This window comes from Liolophura sinensis, chromosome 1, assembly GCF_032854445.1.
Source record: "Liolophura sinensis isolate JHLJ2023 chromosome 1, CUHK_Ljap_v2, whole genome shotgun sequence".
Lineage (NCBI taxonomy): Eukaryota > Metazoa > Mollusca > Polyplacophora > Chitonida > Chitonidae > Liolophura > Liolophura sinensis.
The window spans coordinates 72,415,927-72,438,280 of NC_088295.1; the positions used below are offsets into that span (position 1 = coordinate 72,415,927).

General features: G+C 39.8%; 1 protein-coding gene across 3 annotated transcripts; it reads right to left on the minus strand.

The window, feature by feature from the left end:
* Positions 1-7,189: 7,189 nt before the first annotated feature.
* On the minus strand, positions 7,190-19,106 carry LOC135472463 (beta-1,3-galactosyltransferase 1-like). Of its 3 annotated transcripts, XM_064751999.1 has the most exons (3): positions 18,907-19,106; positions 11,120-11,251; positions 7,190-10,160 (listed from the first exon to the last, which is right to left on the minus strand). In XM_064751999.1, the coding sequence occupies exon 3, from the start codon at positions 10,132-10,134 to the stop codon at positions 8,797-8,799; it is 1,338 nt and encodes a 445-aa protein (XP_064608069.1). In that variant the 5' UTR covers positions 10,135-10,160; positions 11,120-11,251; positions 18,907-19,106; the 3' UTR covers positions 7,190-8,796. The 3 variants fall into 3 exon arrangements, with proteins under 3 accessions (XP_064608069.1, XP_064608061.1, XP_064608052.1); XM_064751991.1 differs by lacking the exon at positions 11,120-11,251; XM_064751982.1 differs by lacking the exons at positions 11,120-11,251; positions 18,907-19,106 and adding an exon at positions 16,780-17,041.
* Between the last annotated feature and the right edge of the window lie 3,248 nt (positions 19,107-22,354).

The following is a 22,354-nucleotide window of genomic DNA, read 5'->3' on the forward strand; positions in this document are numbered from 1 at the left end:
TGTTGATCTTTTTAGCACAAAACACTAGGACGCGCTCTGAATATACCCAATAAATCTGATCTGTACAGGTCTACTTTGGTCATTTCATCTTGTATATGCATGCCAAAACAAAATCTACTCATCTGACCGTGTTTAGACGACAGCTCCAGCCTTTTACACGGCCATCTTGTTTTGCTAAAAAGGCGTTTGGGTTAAGACTCATTTCATAAATATTTTCCATAAGTGCTCTTTAGAATCACATCATCTTGCATTTGACGGGTTAACTTTATACGTATAGACAACACAGCTATCGAATAAAAACATTATATACTTTTTACTGCCTTGACTTTGTCTTGTTCTAGAACAAGACGAATAAAAATATGGGATTAAAGACTGGGAAGGTGATACCACCATAACCCTGTGGGCAATGACATCCGGGTAGCCATCAAAACAGCCAACGTCTAGCCATACGTGGCAGTGGATGCTATATGTGCTGTGGTGACAAATTGATTGAAAATCCCTCTATTGCTATGTTCCAGTTGTGTACAGCCCAAACCACCAATATTCCAACCATTTTAGCACATTTATATCGTCAGCAAACAGTATCATATTTACTGGATCAGATTACTTAATGGTGATATTTATGTATATTGTAAACGACAACAACCTATTTATGGACCCGTGTGTTTTACCCCATTGCTTAACGTGCTGCTTTATGTCAAATACAGCCTAGTGTGTAATGCCATGCATGACAAAATGACTGAATTGAACGTAGCAACACATATTCATGCCAGAAATGTAAGGACTATACAAATACAAGCTGTTTTTGTGCATGGTGTATAAGGCATTTTTATGTTCGTGTTGTACCTGGGCCAAACGCAATCGAATTCACCTGCAGAGCGTAATATGGGCCGCTTCTCAAGTAGATAGCTGATCAAGAGTCTACAGATCTTCATGGGGCAAAATAGAGCACATACTATTCAGGCCCACGTAGGGTGAAATTAAAATATATTGTCGGGGTCTTAAGGTAAATTTTACTGAAATTACACAGCTAGTTCAATCCTTAAATCCAGTTGCCCTGTGTGTTCAGGAAACTCACCTGAAGACATCTGACAAAGATAAATTAACTCTTAAAAATTATTCCTTCTACAGTACTTATTCAAATGAAGAGCGAGCTGCAGGTGGCTCCTCAATATTCATAAATAACAGTATTATCCAAAGCCCTGTTGCTCTGCATACAGAGCTTCAGGCTGTGGCCGTTCGTATTTCATTGCGTAAAACAGTCACATTATGTTCGTGTATATACCTCCGAACACTTCTTTGTCAGCTTCTCAGTTACATAATCTTACAGAACAATTGCCAAAACCGTTTATTATAATGGGAGATTTTAATTCCCATAACCCTTTATGGGGCAGTTATAACATAAATGATAAGGGCAAGATAGTCGAAGACTTCTTATCAAAGGAGGAACTGTGTTATTTCAATGATGGTTCTAATACCTATTTACATCCGGGTAATGGCACTTATTCTGCTATCGATCTCACTATCACGGATCCATCACTTCTCCCAGATTTTTCTTGGAAGGTGCATGACGATCTTTGTGGTAGTGACCATTTTCCTATTATCCTAGAGTATACCACTTCTGATTCTTTAGAACGTGTAGCTAGGTGGAAATTCGATAAATCAGATTGGATTGCATTTGAGATGTTCTGTGAGGCTGATATCACTCCTGAGGCTCTCAATGCAGCAAATGATCCAATATTAAAATTTAACGAGCTTGTATTACGAGCTGCCGATAGAACTATCCCTAAAACCTCGACAAATCCAAAAGTAAACCCTGGTATCATCAGGACTGTCGTCAAGCCATTAAAGACCGCAAAAAGGCTGAGCGAAATTTTAATATATGTCCTACACATAACAACTTAAACCAGGTTCGTATTTTTAGAGCTAAGGCTCGTCGATTACTCAAGTCCAAGAGACGATCTTGTTGGCGGAACTTTGTTTCGGGCATTACGTCAAAAACACCCATGCGTAAGGTCTGGAACATGGTTCAGAAACTTAAGGGCAAAAATAATAAAGCAAAAGTTCAGCACTTAAAAGATGGAGATAATATATTAACCTCTCCATCCGATATAGCAAATAAATTAGCTGAGACAATTTCCAACAAATCTTCTTCTAAGAAGTATACTAAAAAATTCCAACATATTAAAAACCAGAAGGAGAAAATTAAATTGCCCTTTTGTTCTTTAAATTTAGAAGATTATAATTGTCCTTTTAATATCGAGGAACTTAAAACCGCATTAAAAAGGCCCACGATACGGCTTGTGGTCCTGATAATGTATATTATAAGTTTCTGAACCATTTACCACCTCAGGAACTGCAGACTCTCTTGGACTTGCTTAATAATATTTGGATAACTGGTAATTTTCCACCATCATGGAGGGAGGCGTGTATTATCCCGGTTCCCAAACCGGGTAAGGATCATACTGATCCAAATAATTACCGTCCCATAGCTCTTACCAGCTGTGTCTGTAAGACTATGGAACGGATGATTAATGATAGACTTGTTTGGTTTCTTGAAACCAACAAGTTACTTTCTAATATTCAATGCGGTTTTCGTCAAGGTCGATCCACTATGGATCACCTTGTTCGATTCGAAACTTTTATTCGCGATGGCTTCACAAATAACGAACATGTGGTGTCCATATTTTTTTGACCTTGAAAAGGCCTACGACACCACATGGAAATATGGTATTTCCTCGCGGATATGGGACTTAAAGGTCGCTTACCTATATTTATATCACAATTTCTATCTGATCGTCAGTTTAAGGTACGGGTGGGGTCTACTCTTTCTGACTCTTATGAGCAGGAAATGGGTGTACCCCAGGGCAGCATTCTATCACCAACTCTGTTCAGCATAAAAATAAATAGCCTAGCAAAAACATTAACATCGGGCACAGAGGGTTCTTTATACGTGGGTGATTTCCTTATATGCTACCGAGCTAAGAATATGAATAATATCGAACGTCAGTTGCAGCTTTGTCTCAATAAAATCCAGAAATGGGCAACTGAAAATGGTTTTAGATTTTCAACGTCTAAAACCGTCGGTATGCATTTTTGTAACAGACGGAAACTTCATCTTGATCCCGAGCTTAATTTTTTTGGTGAACAGATTAAAATTGTTGGAGAAACTAAATTCTTAGGTATAATATTTGATAGTAAGCTATCTTTTATACCTCATATTAAAATGCTTAAAGCTAAATGTACAAAGGCTCTCGATATAATTAAGGTCGTGTCTAGCACCGATTGGGGTGCTGACCGATCAGTTTTACTTAATTTATATCGTTCTCTGGTGAGGTCTAAATTGGACTATGGATCCATCATTTACGGTTCCGCTAGAAAGTCGTATATTAAAATGTTGGATCCTGTCCATCATCAAGGTTTGAGGCTCAGCCTTGGTGCTTTTAGAACCTCACCAGTAGAAAGTTTATACGTGGAGGCTAATGAACCTTCTTTATATAACCGACGTATTAAACTAAGCCTTCAATATGCTACAAAGCTTAAAGCTCATCCAACAAACCCTGCCTACGACTGTGTTTTCAATCCATTGTATGCAGACAAATATACTAAATGTCCTAACAAGATCCCTTCGTTCGGTCTTCGTATACGGGAGCATATTGTGGGAGCTAACATCAAGCTGGAAGATATAGCTCCGGTGTCTTTTCCGGAGTCTCCTCCATGGCTTCTCCCACAACCTAAACTAATATTTGACTTACGTAAATATAATATGTCGAATATAAATCCTCTTATAATTCAGCAAGGTTTTGCTGAAATCAAGGCCCATTATATGGATTATAAATTGATATATACTGACGGGTCGAAGGATGGGGACAGGGTTACGACTGCGGCTGTCATGGAGCAGCGAGTCTCTTCCTTTCTTCTTCCATCCTCTTCTTCAATATTCTCTGCCGAGGCCAGTGCTATACTCCTGGCCTTATCATATGTTTCTTCTGGGTGTGCCCAGAGGGCAATGATATGCACTGACTCGTTGTCTTGCTTATTGGCAATACAGAATAATAAATTTAAAAATCCGTTAATCCTCGAAATATTAGCCATACATAGGAAACCAATTAGAAGAGGTAAAGATATTATATTCTGCTGGATACCAAGTTATATTGGTATCCATGGAAACACAGTCGCAGACAGGGAGGCGAAAGCTGCCCTAAATAAACCCATATCTAAGATAAAAATCCCTTATACTGACATGAAGTCCAATATTCTTAAATATATTCGTTGCCTTTGGCAGGGTGAATGGAACTTGCAGGTCCATAATAAACTGCATGCTATTCATCCGGTCATTGGCTACAATAATTATACTTGCGAAAGGTCTCGTAGAGACCAAGAAGTCTTAACAAGGTGTCGCGTTGGGCATTCTCGTCTAACGCACAATTTCATACTAGATGGGAGCAGTGCTCCCGAGTGGGTTGGATGCGATGCCGAATATGGCATCAAACATATTTTGGTTGACTGTGTAGACTTTGCCCACGTTCGGCAGAGATTCTACACGGTCGACTCTATATATGATTTGTTTGACAACATCGCTGGCGATGTTGTCATCAATTATTTGAAGGCCATTGGCCTTTATCATAAGATATAATTTATTAGTACATAAATATTTATCGATAAAGTTATATATACATTTCTTGATATATTATTTTTAAAATATGAGGGTTTTCGAGTTTTAACTGTTTTTGGTTATTCTAATCTGGTTTTAAACATGTCCAAACATTTGTTTCCATTTTTGATGTTCTCACCACCATATCGGAAACCTCAACCGCCTCGTGTTTCGACCTTGCTCTCGTCACGATATGGCTGAAATATTGCCGATGTGGCGTTAAACCATAATCATTCATTCATTGATTCTAACAGTAGTGGAGCTCGTAAACATATTAAGTTTCCGGACTTATGCACACTTTGATTCGTCAGCAAATATCAATAAGTGCTCAGGGTTTCTTCATTAATAATGACAGGGATTATGTCAGCGAGATCCGATTTCTCAGTTGCCAAAGTCCATGGAAAGTGGGTTGGGTACGAGGGAAAAAAATGTGTTACGTATATTGATTGGTGTTTCAGGGAAACATGTCAAACATATATGACGCGGCAGGCAGGATTAGGGATGGCGGAAACACGGCGTGTGAACAGGGGAAACCAACTCATCTCACCAGGCACTTTGAGAAACGTTCCAACTTAAGGGCGATGCTGAATTTGTGCAAGATATGTATTCGAAAATGCGAAATGCGTTCATATTCTACGTATAAAATGATAAGCAATCAAGACTTCTGAGCTAATCTACAACAAGGTGTTAAATGTAAAGAACTTGCTTAGAAAGTAAGAGAGGGACGTGGCCGAGTGGTTAAAAAGCTTGCCTTTCAGTGGCTGGGTCACGGGATGCGAACGTCGACACGGAATTTGTAAATGTTTGGCTGTTTGTGTGGTCTTTATGGCAAAAATTCGTCCACGACCCTCGTGTGATCTTTGCGACAAAATCCGTCCACGACGCTCGTGTGGCCTTTGTGACAAAAATTCGTCCACGACGCTCATGTGGTCTTTGTGACAAAAATTCGTCCACGACGCTCGTGTGGTCTTTGCGACAAAAATCCGTCCACGACGTTCGAGTGGTTCTTTCAATAGTCTCACATCGATTTTAGACCACGTGCCTTCCACCTTGCAGTATAAGGGAAACATTTGCACGTCACCCGTGGGAAAGTCCATAACTCGTGAAAGGGTGTGATAAACCCAGGAAACCCGGTTTCCCCCACCAATAAAAACTGATAGTCATTATTTAAGTCAAACCTTCTTGCGTATAGCTTAAACACCAATCAAATAAATAAGCCTACATGAATGCCAAGGGCTTTTTTCATGCCGTTTATTCAGTATGTTTCAAAAAGGTCGACCTGTTTTAAAGCAGTATTTATGTATTTCACGATGCACACGTTACAATCACACAAAAAGTTACCTAACAGTTTAATGATTTGTCAAGTTTTACTATCCGTATCATAAATGCTCTACGTGCCCTCCATATTCTCTACGTGCCCTCCATATTCTCTACGTGCTGCCTATATGCTCTACCTGCCCTCCATATTCTTTACGTGCTCCCCGTATGCTATACGTGCCCTCCATATGCTCTTCGTGCCCTCCGTAATCTCTACGTGCCCTTCATATGCTCTTCGTGCCCTCCAGATTTCCTACATGCCCTCGATATTCTCTACGTGCCCTCGGTATTCTCTACGTGCCCTCGGTATTCTCTACGTGCCCTCCATATGCTCTACGTGCCCTCCGTATTCTCTACGTGCCATCCATATGTTCTACGTGTCTTCCGCATTCTCTACGTGCCCTCCGTATACTCTACGTGCCCACCACATGCTCTACGTGCCCTCCAGATGCTCTAGGTGCCCTCCATATTCTCTACGTTCCTTCCATATGTTCAACGTGCTCTGCATATGCTCCACGTGCCCTTCATAAACTCTACGCGCTCTCCATATGCTCTACATGCCTCCACATGCTCCACCTGACCGCCATATGCTCTACGTGCCTCCATATGCTCTACGTACCCTCCACCTGCGGCACCCACAACATCGAGGCGATGCTTGAATTCACCTCAAACGTTCTGACAGTGTGTTTGATCACCTCTGTCGTGACATTGTTTTAGGTCATCCAGGTAAGTCACTAATGATAGCACAAAAAACACGGTCTTTGACCTGACGTCACAAGAAAGTCGCACCTAGGTGGTCATTTGAAACACTTGGCCCCGCCTTCTCATGTGATAAAAGTCTCATTCATCAACGCTACGTGTATGCAGAGATATAGCAATTTCAAATCTTTTCAATCTTCTTGAGACAATCCATTGGGAAATATTTATTTATACATTTGATTGATGTTTTACGCCGTACTCAAGAATATTTCACTTATACGACGGCAGCCAGCATTATGGTGGGAGGAAACCGGGCATAGCCCGGGGGAAACCCACGACCATTCGCAGGTTGCTGACGGACCTTCCAACATACGGCCGGAGAGGAATCCATTGGGAAATAAGGATATTTGTTATTATAAGATAAAAAAGGTCAATGTGACCTGCTTGTAGTGGGTATCTTACACATGACACATGTGCTTACCCTCCAACTCCAGCATCGGACTTAAAACACAACAGGTAAAAATAAAAAATAAAGCTTTATTAGATCTGTTGTCATCATACTATGGAATGTAGGCACATCAATACTTAAAACTCCTCTTACAGGGTACAATTTCTTACGCCGTTCAATTTACTAAAACTGTTCTGTCGTTGTACTGACCCACATTGTCATTTAAGTTACATGAACTAAAAGCATTACTGACCCACAACCTTTAACTGATAAGAATTTGAAAAAGCTCATATACACGTACCTACTTGAAAACTGTCAAAGAATAAGCATTAACATTTGTGAACAATGCAAATGTACTTACACGCCAATACTCCGTGCAACACAACATCAAAACGTTACATAATGCAGGCATGTTATGAAAATCCGCAAGATTCTTCTGCATCGTTCATAGACTTTTAATGTTCACAGTTTGCATAAACTTATTATATGTGAGTGTCTTAATTAAAAATAAAATGTTTGCAAACGATAAAACCATTAAATTTATGTTTGGTTCAAGAAAGAATGCAGACTGTACAGTACACCTCCCGCAGTATGATATATCACCATTGGCTCACAATTTATGAAGATCCATATATTTAATAGTACACCTATAATGACTTAATGAACCACATTTACAAGGGAGATCAGGCTTCACTGTATTCTGTGAGTTTCTCACAAAATATACAACCACAGACCTATAACTTGGTGAATCACAGATATGTATACACAAAATATCAGACTACACAGTCACTTCACGACTGTAGGATATACAGCCACTCTCTCTCAAACCTATTGCTTTTACATGTACGCGTGGTCCAGTGTTGAAGGCAAAGGTCCGCATCTACATTTATGAGCAGTACACAAATTGTTAACTTGTGTAACACGTCAGTGCGGGTGTGCAAATTTCTACACTGCCGTTTTTAGAGAGAATTGACACGTAGCTTCATGAATAACAAGAAGAACGTGCAGTTCTTACATTCAGGTATTCATTTAGGGAAACTTTCTTTGCTTTTCATTCAGAGTTTCTTTAGAATTGATAACATGTTTCCTTCATAGTACTAACAGATTTGTGTGTTTATGTGCTACTGAAATTCCCTGAATTTAATTTGCATCCCACAAAAATATAGAAACCTGTTGAATATTAAAAGGAAAAAATCTCTAAACTATCAATTTATGGAAATAAATCACGTACAGTTGATGTTTATAAATAAGTTTATAATAAAATCTTTTCAGTGCAGCACAATGACTCAGGAGCCTCTCATCAGTGCCGTCTCTGTGACTTCAAGTCCAGCTAGCGCTGGTTTTCTCCGGTCGTACGTAGGGAAGTCTTCCAGCAACCTGCCGATGGTCGTGGGTTTTCCTCAGACTGATAGCTTTCTTCCCACCATAGTGCTCTCCGCTATAGCACAAGTGAAATATTCTTGTACGGCGTAAAACACCAATAAAATATATACATAAAATAAATACTTTTTGACATTATTAGAGATTGCGCAATTTAAGCATTACGCAAATTTGGCAAGTTGGCTGCTGTTAGTTGTTGCAGCTCCGTCGTAACCTTCGTTACGAAATTAGCAATACGATCTTTCATGGCACATTTATAACAACATAAATAATACCAATAGAATTGATAACCATTTGTTCACATAGATCGTCTCTTGCGAAGCACTTTCCGACTATCTCTAGAAGGACACTTTTTCAAAGACTCCAAATCATTCAGTTCTTCCCATATTTTATACATACTTTTGACAGAAACTCTGTGACCTGATATTGCGTCTTTATATGCACATCCTGTAGTGGGTCGTTCGGCAAGGGAGAAGCCGCTTGCTGTGAGGTACCTAGGCTTCAGCTTACCAGCGCATATGCCAGTTATGTATATATCCTCTAACCAAAACAATGGGGTGTACAGAGTTACATTATACAGTGATGGGACAAGATCTGTAGATACAACATAAGCAGTCCCAGAGCAATATTTTGGATATACCCTTCGGGGAAAGTCTTCTTTAGGAGTGTACCACTTAGACTTTTTGTCCTGGATTGGCCTGGCACCTACAATGATGGTTCCCATGATAGACCGAACTGGTTTCGTTTGCGATAGTGTCTTGTACAGCATCTCAGTGTTAATGAACATATCATCATCTGTCTTCAGAACAAATTTTGCACTCAAACAGTTGGCTGTGACCCATTTCAGCAAGGCCACCGACTTAAGGGACAAATTTTGGTAAGTGTCCAAAAAATCCTCTTGAATAATATCGCGGAAATGACGACTTTCATTCACTACTCTGTCTTGAAGTTGTTGATCGGTTGTTGCACCAAATAGAAACACTAACCTTGATTTCAATCGGTCCAAATGACTCGGCAATCCCCATGTACTTCGGATTGCCGTACGCGCCTCGAAGTTTGCCAGTGCGCTACACACAACGATCAAGGTCCGTAGCTCGGATTTGTTTTGAGAACATAGCTGACTGTCGTTGATGGTAAAATTGTAGGGATGTGGATTGGGGTACTTAGGCTGTTGCACCGGTTCCTCCCTGATGGGAACGCTATCTGTTACACTAGCCAATGCAACAGCTGAAGTTGTTTTCAGCGTGTAAATAATTTTTTGAAATGTCACGTTATTATTAGATGGAAGTTGCCGACCTAGTCTCAAGTCTTTAAATGATAAGCTGAAATTCTGGAAGATTTCGTCAAATTTTGACATATTAGATTCTGTCGACTTGGAATGTGGTAAATCAGAGCGTGGGTTTGCTAGAACAGTTTCACCAGAGGTACCGGTTCCATTAATACCAAGAGAACGCGTCAGAAACCAGGAACTTGTGGAATTTTCTTCAAATGTCCCTAGATAGAGAATCGAACCAAAACTTTCGTTTTTAAACAGTATGTTGAAAGGAAGAACCGTGGAGTACCAGATGTAGCCCATGTTTAACACAAAACAAACAGTAATCAGCGAAAGCAGCACGCGTGTCTTATTAGAGGCCATGATCTAGTGCAACCTGATTGAGGCATCTGAAACACAAAAAAAAACAGAAATTAAATTGAACAATACATGTGTACATCAAACCCACAAGACCGACAGTAACAAAACCATGGCTAATATGACGAATGATCATCGTCGTCTTACTTTAAGACTCATGTAAACATATCAAAATATCGACCACCATATTTTTGTGCTGTTGCATGCGGCGGTCATCTCAGTAACATCCAATTTCCCACAGTTTTCAATTTTTTCAAAAACTGACATAGAAATTATGATAAATTCCAAGTTCAAAATAAAAAGGAATTTTTGTTATCAACAACTTATAATGTCTTTGTGGCAGTATTATCCAGTCAGTGCCCATGAAGACATATCTTTGACCCACTTGCCATGCCTGAAGGAACTGCGTATGTGTAACCTAAAGCGCCTGTGCCTAGGTCCTCTACGGACTACGAATGGTATATGAATGTCGGACATGACGCTAATATCTAGTTCGTTTGCTTGAGGTTAACATGGCTTTGAACGCCACATTGCGATCATACAATGGTAAGGTCACCTTCTAGAAGTGCTCTCTCACTGACCACATATAAATACTGCTGTCTGGGCTGGAACACCATGCCAAAGGCACCAGACACAATGCTCCACCGAGTCGCAGCATACTGAATCTCGACACTCTGCTTCATAATTGTATCACCGGCCGAAATAGCGCAGTTGATAGAGCGTCCGCTTCGGGAGAGGTAGATCCAGGATAAATCCTGGGCCTAGTCACACCTAAGACTTTAAAAGAGGAAGTTGTAACTTCCTCGCTTGGCGTTCAGTATGAAGGGATGTCGGCAACCATATCGTAAAATTACTTTGGACGATAAGAATCAATCAGCGTTTATGCCACAAAAGTCCCTTTACGATACAAATGGTAAGAAAAAACATATTTGGAAAAAAAAAAACATCTTTTAAATATAGTAGGCCATGGACAGTAACGAATATTTTTTACCGGGTCTATTTCATTGGTTTCACTATAAGGCTCGCACGAAGGATCTTACGAGGTTGCTCGTTTCATAATTTCCACACGATGCGTTGTTGCGTTTTCAGTTTCAACTGCCCGTGACCTTCTTCTAAGAATAGGCTGGAATATACATAAAATGCGTAATGAACGTTTAAAACGTGTCACAAGTGAATCTCAACTACACGTAAATGCGTGAGAATGACATTAAGGTGCACTATTGGCTTTTATCGGTCAGACAGACCACCTCACTCGCAAATTCGGGTTTACAGCAATGCTCCAATATTACAAATCTTGCGTGATAATGCGCTAAAGCATATACTGCACCTAGTTCGAGAATGAATACGTATACCGATTTGCATATCAGATATGGCTGAACTCCGAGCAACAAAACCACATGGGCGATGGGACATGATATAGGCTGCTTGGGTTGAAGCCGCTGAATAATTATTCAAGCCTAATTTCGGCAAAAGTCCAGGGGTCGCCAGTGGTCATATACGTGAAATATTCTTGAGTATGGTATAAAACACCAATGAAATAAATAAATTCTATAATATCAAAAGGCTGTATCAAAGCACAAGCATCCAATTAAGCAGACACGTGTATTTCCGAGGTTAGCGTATTTTGTGAGATCCATATACAAGTATTGCCTTCCTCTCCCGCCCCCCTCCCCCCCCCCCCCCTGCCCCTTCCGGATCAAAATACAATTAGGAAAATAGTAGGCCAGGCGTTCCACATATACGTACAAAACCAGGACATTCTGTGATTCCAAAGGTTAAAACATCCCACAGGGACAGCGGTATTTAGAGATATGAAATTGGTCAGGAAGCCACCAGCCACGTGGCATATAAACAAAAAAAAAACATTCTCCTCTAACAAAACCACTGAAGCCATCAGATCAACCCACAGCTGTACAAAGAAACAAAACTATATATACACATATCAGCAAGTGCGCATGGACTTGTTGCTTCAAGTAGCATTTTCGATAAAACTACAATATGCGTCCATTTAATGATTAGTTGCTCAATTTAATCGACTAAACAGGATTCAGACAGTGTTTCGACAGAATCATGCTTCTGTCAAGAATGACCTGCGCTTATATTTATTCAGGTCTGGTGGCCAATTTTTTTATCAAGTAGTGAAAAATTTCATGTAGAGTTTCTATTTACATCATTGGATGGGCCCTAAATAGAGATCACACGTAGATTTCGTAACAAAGGCCTCGCTTGTAGGAGACACGTGAATGCAAAACCTGCGCTCAATACATAAAGTAGTGAAGTAGCGAATTTGGTAATTTACGGTAATTACTATGCACACAGACCATCAATGATAGAGCATCCCACTCCTGTCATTGTGGTTTATATATATGTAAAACTTCAGCCCGATACATGCAGTGCTTTTTGGAATACCAACCCTCACATTTGCCTTACCATTTAATTGATTCTCATACACAATTCAAGAAGTCATGAATTTTGTAATTTGTGGTAATTAATATGCGCACAGTGTATTAACGATGACCCCCCCCCCCCCCCCACCCCCACTCGTGATTTCTGTTCGAGGCATAACAAACGCTACGTCTGTGCACGAAAAGAGGGCAGGGTGACAATTTCTACTGCCTATCTATTAACATTGTTCTTGATAAAAAATGGTAGAGTGGCAATTTCTACTGCCTATCTGTTAGCATTGTTCTTGATAAAAAAATGGGTATAGTAGCAATTTCTACTGCCTATCTTTTAACATTGTTCTTGATAAAAAAAGGGTAGAGTGGCAATTTCTACAGCCTATCTAGTAATATTGTTCTTTATAAAAAAAAAATGGGTAGAGTGGCAATTTCTACTGCCTATCTATTTACATTGTTCTTGATAAAAAAAATGGGTATAGTGGCAATTTCTACTGCCTATCTATTTACATTGTTCTTGATAAAAAAATGGGTATAGTGGCAATTTCTACTGCCTATCTATTTACATTGTTCTTGATAAAAAAAATGGGTAGAGTGACAATTTCTACTTCCTATCTATTAACATTGTTCTTGATAAAAAAGGATATAGTGACAATTTCCATTGTCTACCCTATTAGGCCAGGGTTCACATTTTAGAGGAGCGTAGCGTCCTTCTGAAAAAATGCCTAACTATAGCAGGGTATGTTAGAGGGGTATTTAAAAGCATAAACACTACATATCAATAACTTTAATGTGAACATAATGTCCATCACACAGTATACTTTACGAAATTAATATTACCGCCATTCTGCAGTATTTAGATGAGCTATCCTTTTTGTGTATGTTGCCATCTAACATTAGGCGCAATTTTATGTACATCACAAGGGGCAAAGTTCGTCAGTTACTTGCTTAAGTTCGGTAGTTCACTCCTGGTATACCCTAGTTCTTATGTCCACCTTCGTATAATTATCATACAATAAAAGGTCACTCATTATTCTTGTATGGGCAAATAACACTTTTGTATGGGCAGATTAACATTTTTATGATATCGACATATGGTATCTTACGTTTCTAAGTACTTCAGTTAAGCTCATAGTCCTATATAAGACTGCTCTTATAAGAAAAATTTATATCGTCTTAAAATTTTGTCATCAACAATTGTTTTAAATTCAATCACCATCCAACAAATCAAATTTCCTTTCTCGAGTATAATTCAACGTGTAAATTTTCTTTTTAACATAAATTCTCTGGCTCAAGCGTCTTGCCCTTGCCCAATGAGTTCGTGTATTCTACTATAGCTACTGCACCATGCTAGTTTGACTGTGACCTAACGTCAGAAGGTTTGCCAGGTGTTCGGCAATTTTGAGGCATTTGTTATTTATTTTGTTTATGTTTTGTTTTTTTTTTTGAAGGTGTTTTTTTTTTATTTCTTCGGTAATTTTTTTTTCAAACATAGACTTGTAAAGAATACGACATCACTCATACCGGTGAAATCTAGAGGCTCTGTTTTACTCCCAAAATCGATGATTCTACACACGAGAAGGTAGTCCCAGCTTCCACATATTATAGCTGGCATTGTACAATACCAGAAGTCCATTACTAGAAAGTATGCAACTTTCCGATAGTCTCTACGGCACATAACACTTTTCTTCCATCTCTAACACATTATGTGACATATCTGCGCAGACATGTATTTTTTTTTCTCTCAACAGCGCAGCAAACGTTCGAGGAACGGTTGGTGCACGGTGGGGTCTAAGCGCGGTTGTGTTGAAATAGCTTTAAAAATATACGACAACGGAGAGTTTTGTAAAAAGACAAGAATATCTTTGGTCGTTATTGTTTTACAGTTGCTTGGGAATCTAAACATAGTCAATGGGTTTATAACTGCACAGCAACAATACATATCGAAATCGTAGTTGTTAAATACAGAGTTTCCGTTTCAAGGTATATGTGGCCAGTTCTTGTGGCAGGCGTTTACAATTAGATTACCCATGATTCAGTCCACAATGTCCACCAGACAGGTAGGCATATTCTTCACCAGGTGGAGCGAGCTTCTACAGATGACGTAACACGTGTGCTGTGCCGGCAGTTGCATGTTTCTAGGTAATGACTTCTGACAATGCCCATGTGTTCATGACGACAGGCACACTGTCAGTGGTGAGATGGGATCCTTAACTGACGACCGGGTGAAAGTACATTTATGGTTGCCCCAAAGTTAGGAGAAGAAAACTTAACCTGCCTATATTTCACAGTCCTACAGATATTTGTTTGCAGAGGGAGTACGTTATTCCCGAGTTAGAAAGAGAGGGGGTAGACCAGTACTTTACCTCTGACTTTCCAAGTACGCGGGATACAGAAGTGAGAACACATTTTTTTTTTCAAATACTCAACACTTCACTATTTTCGGTCACCAGTAATACACCTGGAAAGTATGAAGTTGATCAAGAAAAGGGGGTGAAGAAAAGATATAGGCCTAAATGTGCATACATGTATACCTAGGTCGACATGTTGAGCGATTCTTTCCTTTGTAGTTATATAGGACTACCCGGTATACATGTAGATGTAGCCCTACATATAAATTGCTAAAAACATTCTAGAATAAAGTAATTATTTCAGCTCTTCCGCAAGAGGAATTAATCTGAATGAATAATACGTTTATTTCGCATCAAACTGTGGGGTTTATTTCAATAACTCACTCACTGACAATTTTATTCTGTACTTTTCATTGCTTGTGCTTTGATAGCAGGTAGTGCAGGTAATTGCAGTATTGTTTTTTTTTTCTATGGTAACCTGCCTGATGCAACAAATGAATTTTTTTTCACCTGTCTAACCATTTCTTGGCCCGTACAGACTTGTTAACAACAACCTTCTTTGAGTCAAAAGATGATAAAACGATTCTTGATATAGGCTAAATTCAAATCAAGGGCCTACATTAAAAGACAAGAATTTTATTAATTCTTGCATTAATTATTGGCAGTATATAGCATAAATCTGACGTATTTATGTGTATATGTCGCTAGCCGTTTTCGTGATATTTTTTTTTATTTCATTGCATTAGTTTCTCTCTTCACGAAATCATGGGTACATGTATATATCAGGAACTGGACCCTCGATGATGCTTTAACACTGTAGGTGGACGTTTTGTGGGGAATTGAAATCAGAAATTTGGGATCGATATTAGGATGATTTTGTGAAATACAGAAGCAGAACTTGCAGTATAGCAGCGAAAAAGACCATTTTTAACCCTCTGCTACATCTTCAGGACAAACACTCGAGAATTTCACAAAGACAAATGTCACGGTAGGAATTCTCCGCTTTTGCTGTAGCCTAGAGTGTCGAGCATATGGTTCGCCATGGATATATACTTTAGATTTTGACAGAAGTGTCTGCTTTAAATCGCGCATGTACGCTGGTTTTCGGGAAGTTGGACGTACACACAAATCTTCGGACGTATACAGTACGCTCTGTTTAAATTTTAGATGGGTATCATCTAATCCTTTCACCGTATTTACGCCAGTACGCCCCCTATCTGTAGCACTGTTGTATATACTTCTTGTTAGTCGTGAATTATCGTTTATGCCGTAAAGGATGTCTTTATTCATTCATCACCTAAACATACTTATACAAGTTTAATCATACCTTCGTGTTTTGCATTCCTATCATAGAGAACTCACAACTCGATTATTGTACCGAACCCCATGATCAGCAAAGATACTGTAAGTCGATTGGGATTATGTCAAATAGAATTTCGCATTTAAAGACAAATATCACTGAAAAATAGACAGGTTTTTTTTTGGAGCTCAATCCAAAGCTGTTGTCCCATCACGCGTTTTTAGTCTCACTTGTCACTAGTGAATTCCATAGTTGCCAAGAAATGGTAGGAGATTAAACCTTTATCTTGTGCAGATATTGTTTACGCAAATTAAAATTGTCTAATCAATAGAAGGTGAATTATTTAAACTGATGTACAGGCCATAGAAAAGCCTGCTTGTCAACATTTCCTCGCGAGGAACTGTGTTATAAAGTCAGTACACAATCATCCACTGCTCTTACTTTTTAAGAGCAGCCAACGGGATAGTGAACATTGTTAGCTCTGTATCGACCACTTGCTCTCAGTTAAACCAAAAACATATGGATTGTTAACTTTAGCAGTTCAAAAGTATACATAATACTTAGAAAACTAAGTATGACGTTTACGAAAAGTTTGACTTACTCAGTAAATAAGCTGCGGCAATAAGCTGCTGTAACATACGGGTTAATTTAGGCGTAAGTTGACAGCCATGTTTCACCAAGCAGGGTCTGAGACACTTCGTGTGGGACAGGATGTAAGCGTCGGGCATTGTTAACCCAGTATGTACAACATATCCTTCTGCCTCACACTAAATGTAGCGTGAAGTTCACACTGAGTAGGCCTTAAGTCCAAACATTTTACGCGACCAGCTGTAATTCGAACCTCCCAGTTCGCTCCCAGATATCCCGACCCTTGTCTGGCGAGCATTAATGACATTCTGTGAAACACGAGCTCATAAGCCTAACTTCTTCTAGCGTCTTACGCCGTCCGTCGATTACAACAATGCTTAACAACTATCAGGAACACTCAAATTCAAAATCCGAGTTCGGAGATTTCCGATCCTCATCGGGCACTCCGAAAAAAAGGAGTGATGTTCATCTGATTTAAACAGCAACCAGTACAACGAGGCTTGCTAAATATTAGCTGCAGCAGTATATAAAAGTCATACTGAGTCATAACCCATTCTCTCTTGTACCCGTGACACAAGAAACACCGATTGTACACCCACTGCGGTAGCGAACGGCCTACAGTCAACTCACTAAAACCATGGCAACAATGAAACCATCTGCGGTATGGCTCTCATAGCCTATAACGTGTTACGTGTATTATTATTCGTTTAGAGACTTGTTGCTATACGCATTAATATCCTGCACTTTACAAGCAAACTGTAGTATCAGGCGAGCTTAAACTTTCTAATCATCCCTGAACACTACCGATTCTAATCACCAAACGTGGATGCACTGAGCACAATCATGCACCATACTGTTTGTCATGGTCGTAAAGCTGAGTTCTTATTTACCTTTAGTTAAGTGTGGTTCGATTTTTGCAGTGATCAGACAAGCTAGATGTATACAAGCATGGACTTCGATAGCTTCAAGATCCCAGGCAGGGATGTGAAATCAGGCTAATGGATGTCCTGAACACGGAGTTTATTGTAACCTCACTCTAAACTGATTTCCTAAATGATTCGAATTGTTAGTATTCATAGGGCGGGTATACGTGACTTTCATATTTAGCTAACAGGGTGTTTTGGACAACCTTCCCATGAACATCAATTTTTTAAGGGCTATAAAAAGCCTAAGACTTACGGCACAGAGAGCAAAACCGGTGCGTTGTAGTTGGCAAATGGTCATACTTAATTGATGAAAACAGCCTCTTGGCATTTTACCTCAGTTAGGCTTTTATTCTAACTGTTCCTGTAAATGCGTCAATACCACAACTTATACATACCCTAGCAGCATAGCTTTAGCAGAATTAAGTTCAAAATAAAGTTAAGTCAACTGGAATTTATTAGAAATCACCAGTGTAGAATCATCTTAAATGCTGTATCGTCATCACATAAACTATAAAAAAAATGACACGAAAACAATGCAAAACATCCGGTCTTGGGGGCTCATCGCCCAAAAGTGGACTCCTTGTATATTCATATACGTTACAAAAGACTACAGACGACAGTGGCATATAGCTGTGCGTCTCTTGTTAATTTACTTCAGTTAAGGTTTAATTCTAGCTGTTCATGTAACGTCCATTGAAACTCCATCTAATTGTACACATCACAAAACATGTGCAGACGCTCATACCCAACTACTATCAATACTTAGAGAGAAAGGATAAATTGCGACGGACTGGGAGATGGCCCGGACATGAGTGAATGTTGTGTTGGGGGTGTTGGCGATGAAGTTCACATCCCGTCTACCTAACATCCCGGCCAACCATGGTTGTATTGTAGACCTATATACCATCATTTCCGAACCAAATCACATAGTTATAGCCCCTATCATTTATATGTTTGACTCCAGGAATATGTTTCGTCGTCTGCATCTGTCCCGTGCTGGAAATTCTTAACATTTGGTCTCGAGTTGAGCGCATATGTTAGAGGTTACCGTAAACCTTGTTACGGGGTGTCCCCCCGCCAAGTTGCTGGCACTCACATCGGTCTGTTTAACACAGGCCAGCTTACTCTACACAACATCGACCATCTGGATGACTTAAGATGGGGTGCATCCACACGGGGATACGGTTTCAGCAGACAACAATTTCCGAACTTACCCGGCAATCTTAAGCCCTGCCACGCCATGTCGTACACCGCGTAGGTCCAAACCACCGTACCTTCCTTCGTCCGCTCATTTTTCTTCAGCTTTCACAACTTGAACGGAACTCGCGTTGTAGTAACTCTCCCTGAAAGTTTTATATCGCTGCAAGGCGGAAAACCGAGAGGGCCTGACAGTATGAAGTTTAACTCCACTTTAACTATTCACACGGCTCTCTCTCTTTCTCTCTTTCGCTCACCTCCCACAATTAAGTCTGTAAGTACATCCATCGAGCTAACGCCCCTCCTTAACAAAATGGTATTGGTCCATCTGGCGCAGGCTCATTGCATTTCGTTCATAGAGGGATGTTTTAGTCTCGCTACTGCTGTGTGCATGAATGAACGACAGATTAGGGTTTCACACCCTGTTGTCAGTATTTTATCCATATCATGGCGAGAATAAAACAAAACCAATAAACAATTGTGGTATAATTATAAAACCACAGCAAATGTAGGTAATAATTTATGTAAACTTTGAAACAAGAACACAAAAATATACACAATGCAAAAGTCAGCCTGTACACATTATCCTAATACGACATTATAATATAGATAAATTTTCCAGTGAGTGATATGTTTGATAAATTAGAAAAATTAGAAACCAAATAACCACATGCAGACTCCACATCATCGCAAAGTCACAAAAACTTTCCTAACCTGTTAAGTGTTCTCTGTGGTATACGTAATTCGTATAGCTTCGGTACACACTTCATCAGATTAATCTGATAATCATCGCTCTTATAACATTATCACGCTGTATGCAGACATGCCTTAAAGGAAAAGGCAGCACTATAAACGATTTGTATATAGGCCTATGCATCGATACAGTATCCCACAAGAACGTTTAAAAAGCGTACTTTTCAGGTGTTGCACAACCGAGATATCCCAGTTCGAAGTGAGCAAAAATCACGTACACTGACAGTCGAAAGCGCCATGTAATCATTCTTTTCCAATCTGTCGCGAGTTTATGTCTATTATTTCTATAATGATGCTCCTGATTCGCCTTATGCACGTGGGGTACGAGTGACGCGACATATTGTGTTTCTGGGTGTTCTAAAATGGTGCATCACATGGCCTCGCAAGAATTCCATATTACAAGCTGATTGATTTAAGCATGTTAGAAAAAAATCTGTCTGTGAGTGTTTAGATCTGTTTCCTCAATAACGCTTTCCAAACAACAGGTTACATCATTTGTTGTCTTCTCTTTTAAGGGTCATGGCGATTCCGTTTGGTATATGCATGAGCAAATGATTTCCTAGCAATGATTTCGTGGTGTCCACAACTATATCTGTAAGATTGCTCAAATTAATTGTTTCGCATGTATGTGGTGTAATAGAGTTGTTTTTTAATTTGTCCGTTATAATTTATTTCATATGTGGATTACTGATTAATGTGTACTATTTATGTTTCACGCCTTACCTACGAACATATGTCACTTATACTGCGTGACGCACGTAATCCGGACTGAGCATGAAGGCGGACAACACACGCTCTTTACCAGATATGCATGACGAACTTCCTGACCCCCTGAACTAACCTAGCGTCAAACCTGAAGAAACACCTGTCTTCAGTGGTATTCATGGCAGAGCCCCTCTGACGAATGTGTGATATCCTTAACATACAGGAAAACATAAGTTTGTTCAGTTTCAAAACTCCAAACATTTCCAAGTTACTGGATAGCATAGCTACGTTTTGATTGACCGCAAACAGACAAAACTGTTTCGAAACAATTGTTTGTGATCAATGGTAAAACTGGAACGACAATTCTGAAAATCTTAAAATGCTTTTTGATCTTGAGTTTAGGTTTTTATACTTACTCACTCTATGTTAACATGCCAAGTTTTGATGCAATCTTTCCATTCTAGAAAACAAACTCCAGGAAAAATCTCCCATGCGAAAGTGTGTGACCGGTTACGCATATGGCAACTAATACCACAAAAGACAAAACCAGTACCACGAAAGTGTTCCTCGTGTGTGCGTGTGCAAAAGTATCAAGTTTGGTGGTCCTGTAATGAAAACAAGTTCCGTTATCCACACAGATGTCAATTCAGATGCCAGTTGTGAAATCGCCCCAAAAAGGGTGAAATCCAAATTTAATGCCTCGACAGTGTGCGTTATTAACACAGATATCAATTCAGATGTCCCTTATTTCCTCTCCCAGGGCGTGATCTAAAACTTACGCCATGAAACTGTGCCCCGGCCGTGTGTGCGTGTGCAAACGTATTAAGTTCAGTGATGATATTGTCTGTTTAAATTTGAATATCGAACTGTCAGCTGGCATCTAACTTACTGCTGGGGACCTCCGTGGCTCAGTTTGTTAGCGCACTAGCGCAGCGTAATGACCCAGGAGGAGTCTCTCACCAAAACGGTCGCTGTGAGTTCAAGTCCAGCTCATGCTGGCTTCCTCTCCAGCCGTACGTGGGAAGGTCCGTCAGCAACCTGCGGATGGTCGTGGGTTTCCCCCGGGCTCTGCCCTATTTCTTCTCACCATAATGCTGGTGAACTTCTGAATATCGACTGGCAATCGGGAACTGGCAACTGACTTCACGAGCATACTATCAAGTTACAATATATCAAGCTGGGCCGCAGGCCCTACTTAAACGGACACATAATCTAACAAGCAACACCTTAGTACGGATAGTAAAGAGGTTAATGATGTACTTGAAGATTTTGAATCGTGGTTGTACATGATACAGGATGGAAAAGTTTACACTGCATATCAAGCACCGGACCGCAACGAGCGGCCCCTGACGGTTTCGAGATGCCACACCCCGCTCACAGAAAGGGGTTCTGCGAGTCAGTCCAGGCCAAGTCCTCAAACTTGCGAGATTTTGATTCACTCCAGTGCACATATATGGTTTTATTCAGGTCGCCTATACAAAAACTACATGCAGGTCACATTTCGTGATTTGTAGGTGACAACTTCTTTTTAATAAAAGGCTTGTCGGGTGATGCGTGTGAGACTTCCCTGACCCGGTATGCTATAGTGAGGCTGACGTTGCGTATGATGTCCTTTGCATTTAATTCAAGCTCCAGAGTAGTCTGAAAATTTCCTAGCTAAGACGCGTATTTTGAAAAACATTGATCATTCTGATAGCAAATTAACAAACCGTCAAGACCATATACATATAGAGAGAACGTCAACCAGTAGTTTTGAGCATGGAATTCAAACTATCATAGAATTCATAGTCCGGATCCCGAAACCTCATTATACCCGCCTTTGCCACTTTCTGTGTTGTTTTGGGCCCCGGAATAGCCAGTGCCATTATCTCCTTCATGTAATTATAAAATAACCCGAGGCTAATTTGAATTTGGTGAGTACATACACTCAAAAAATTACTGTGTTCATTTTAACAGAAAGTCTGTCTGAGTGATGCTAGAATGTATTCTGTTATTATAACATAACAC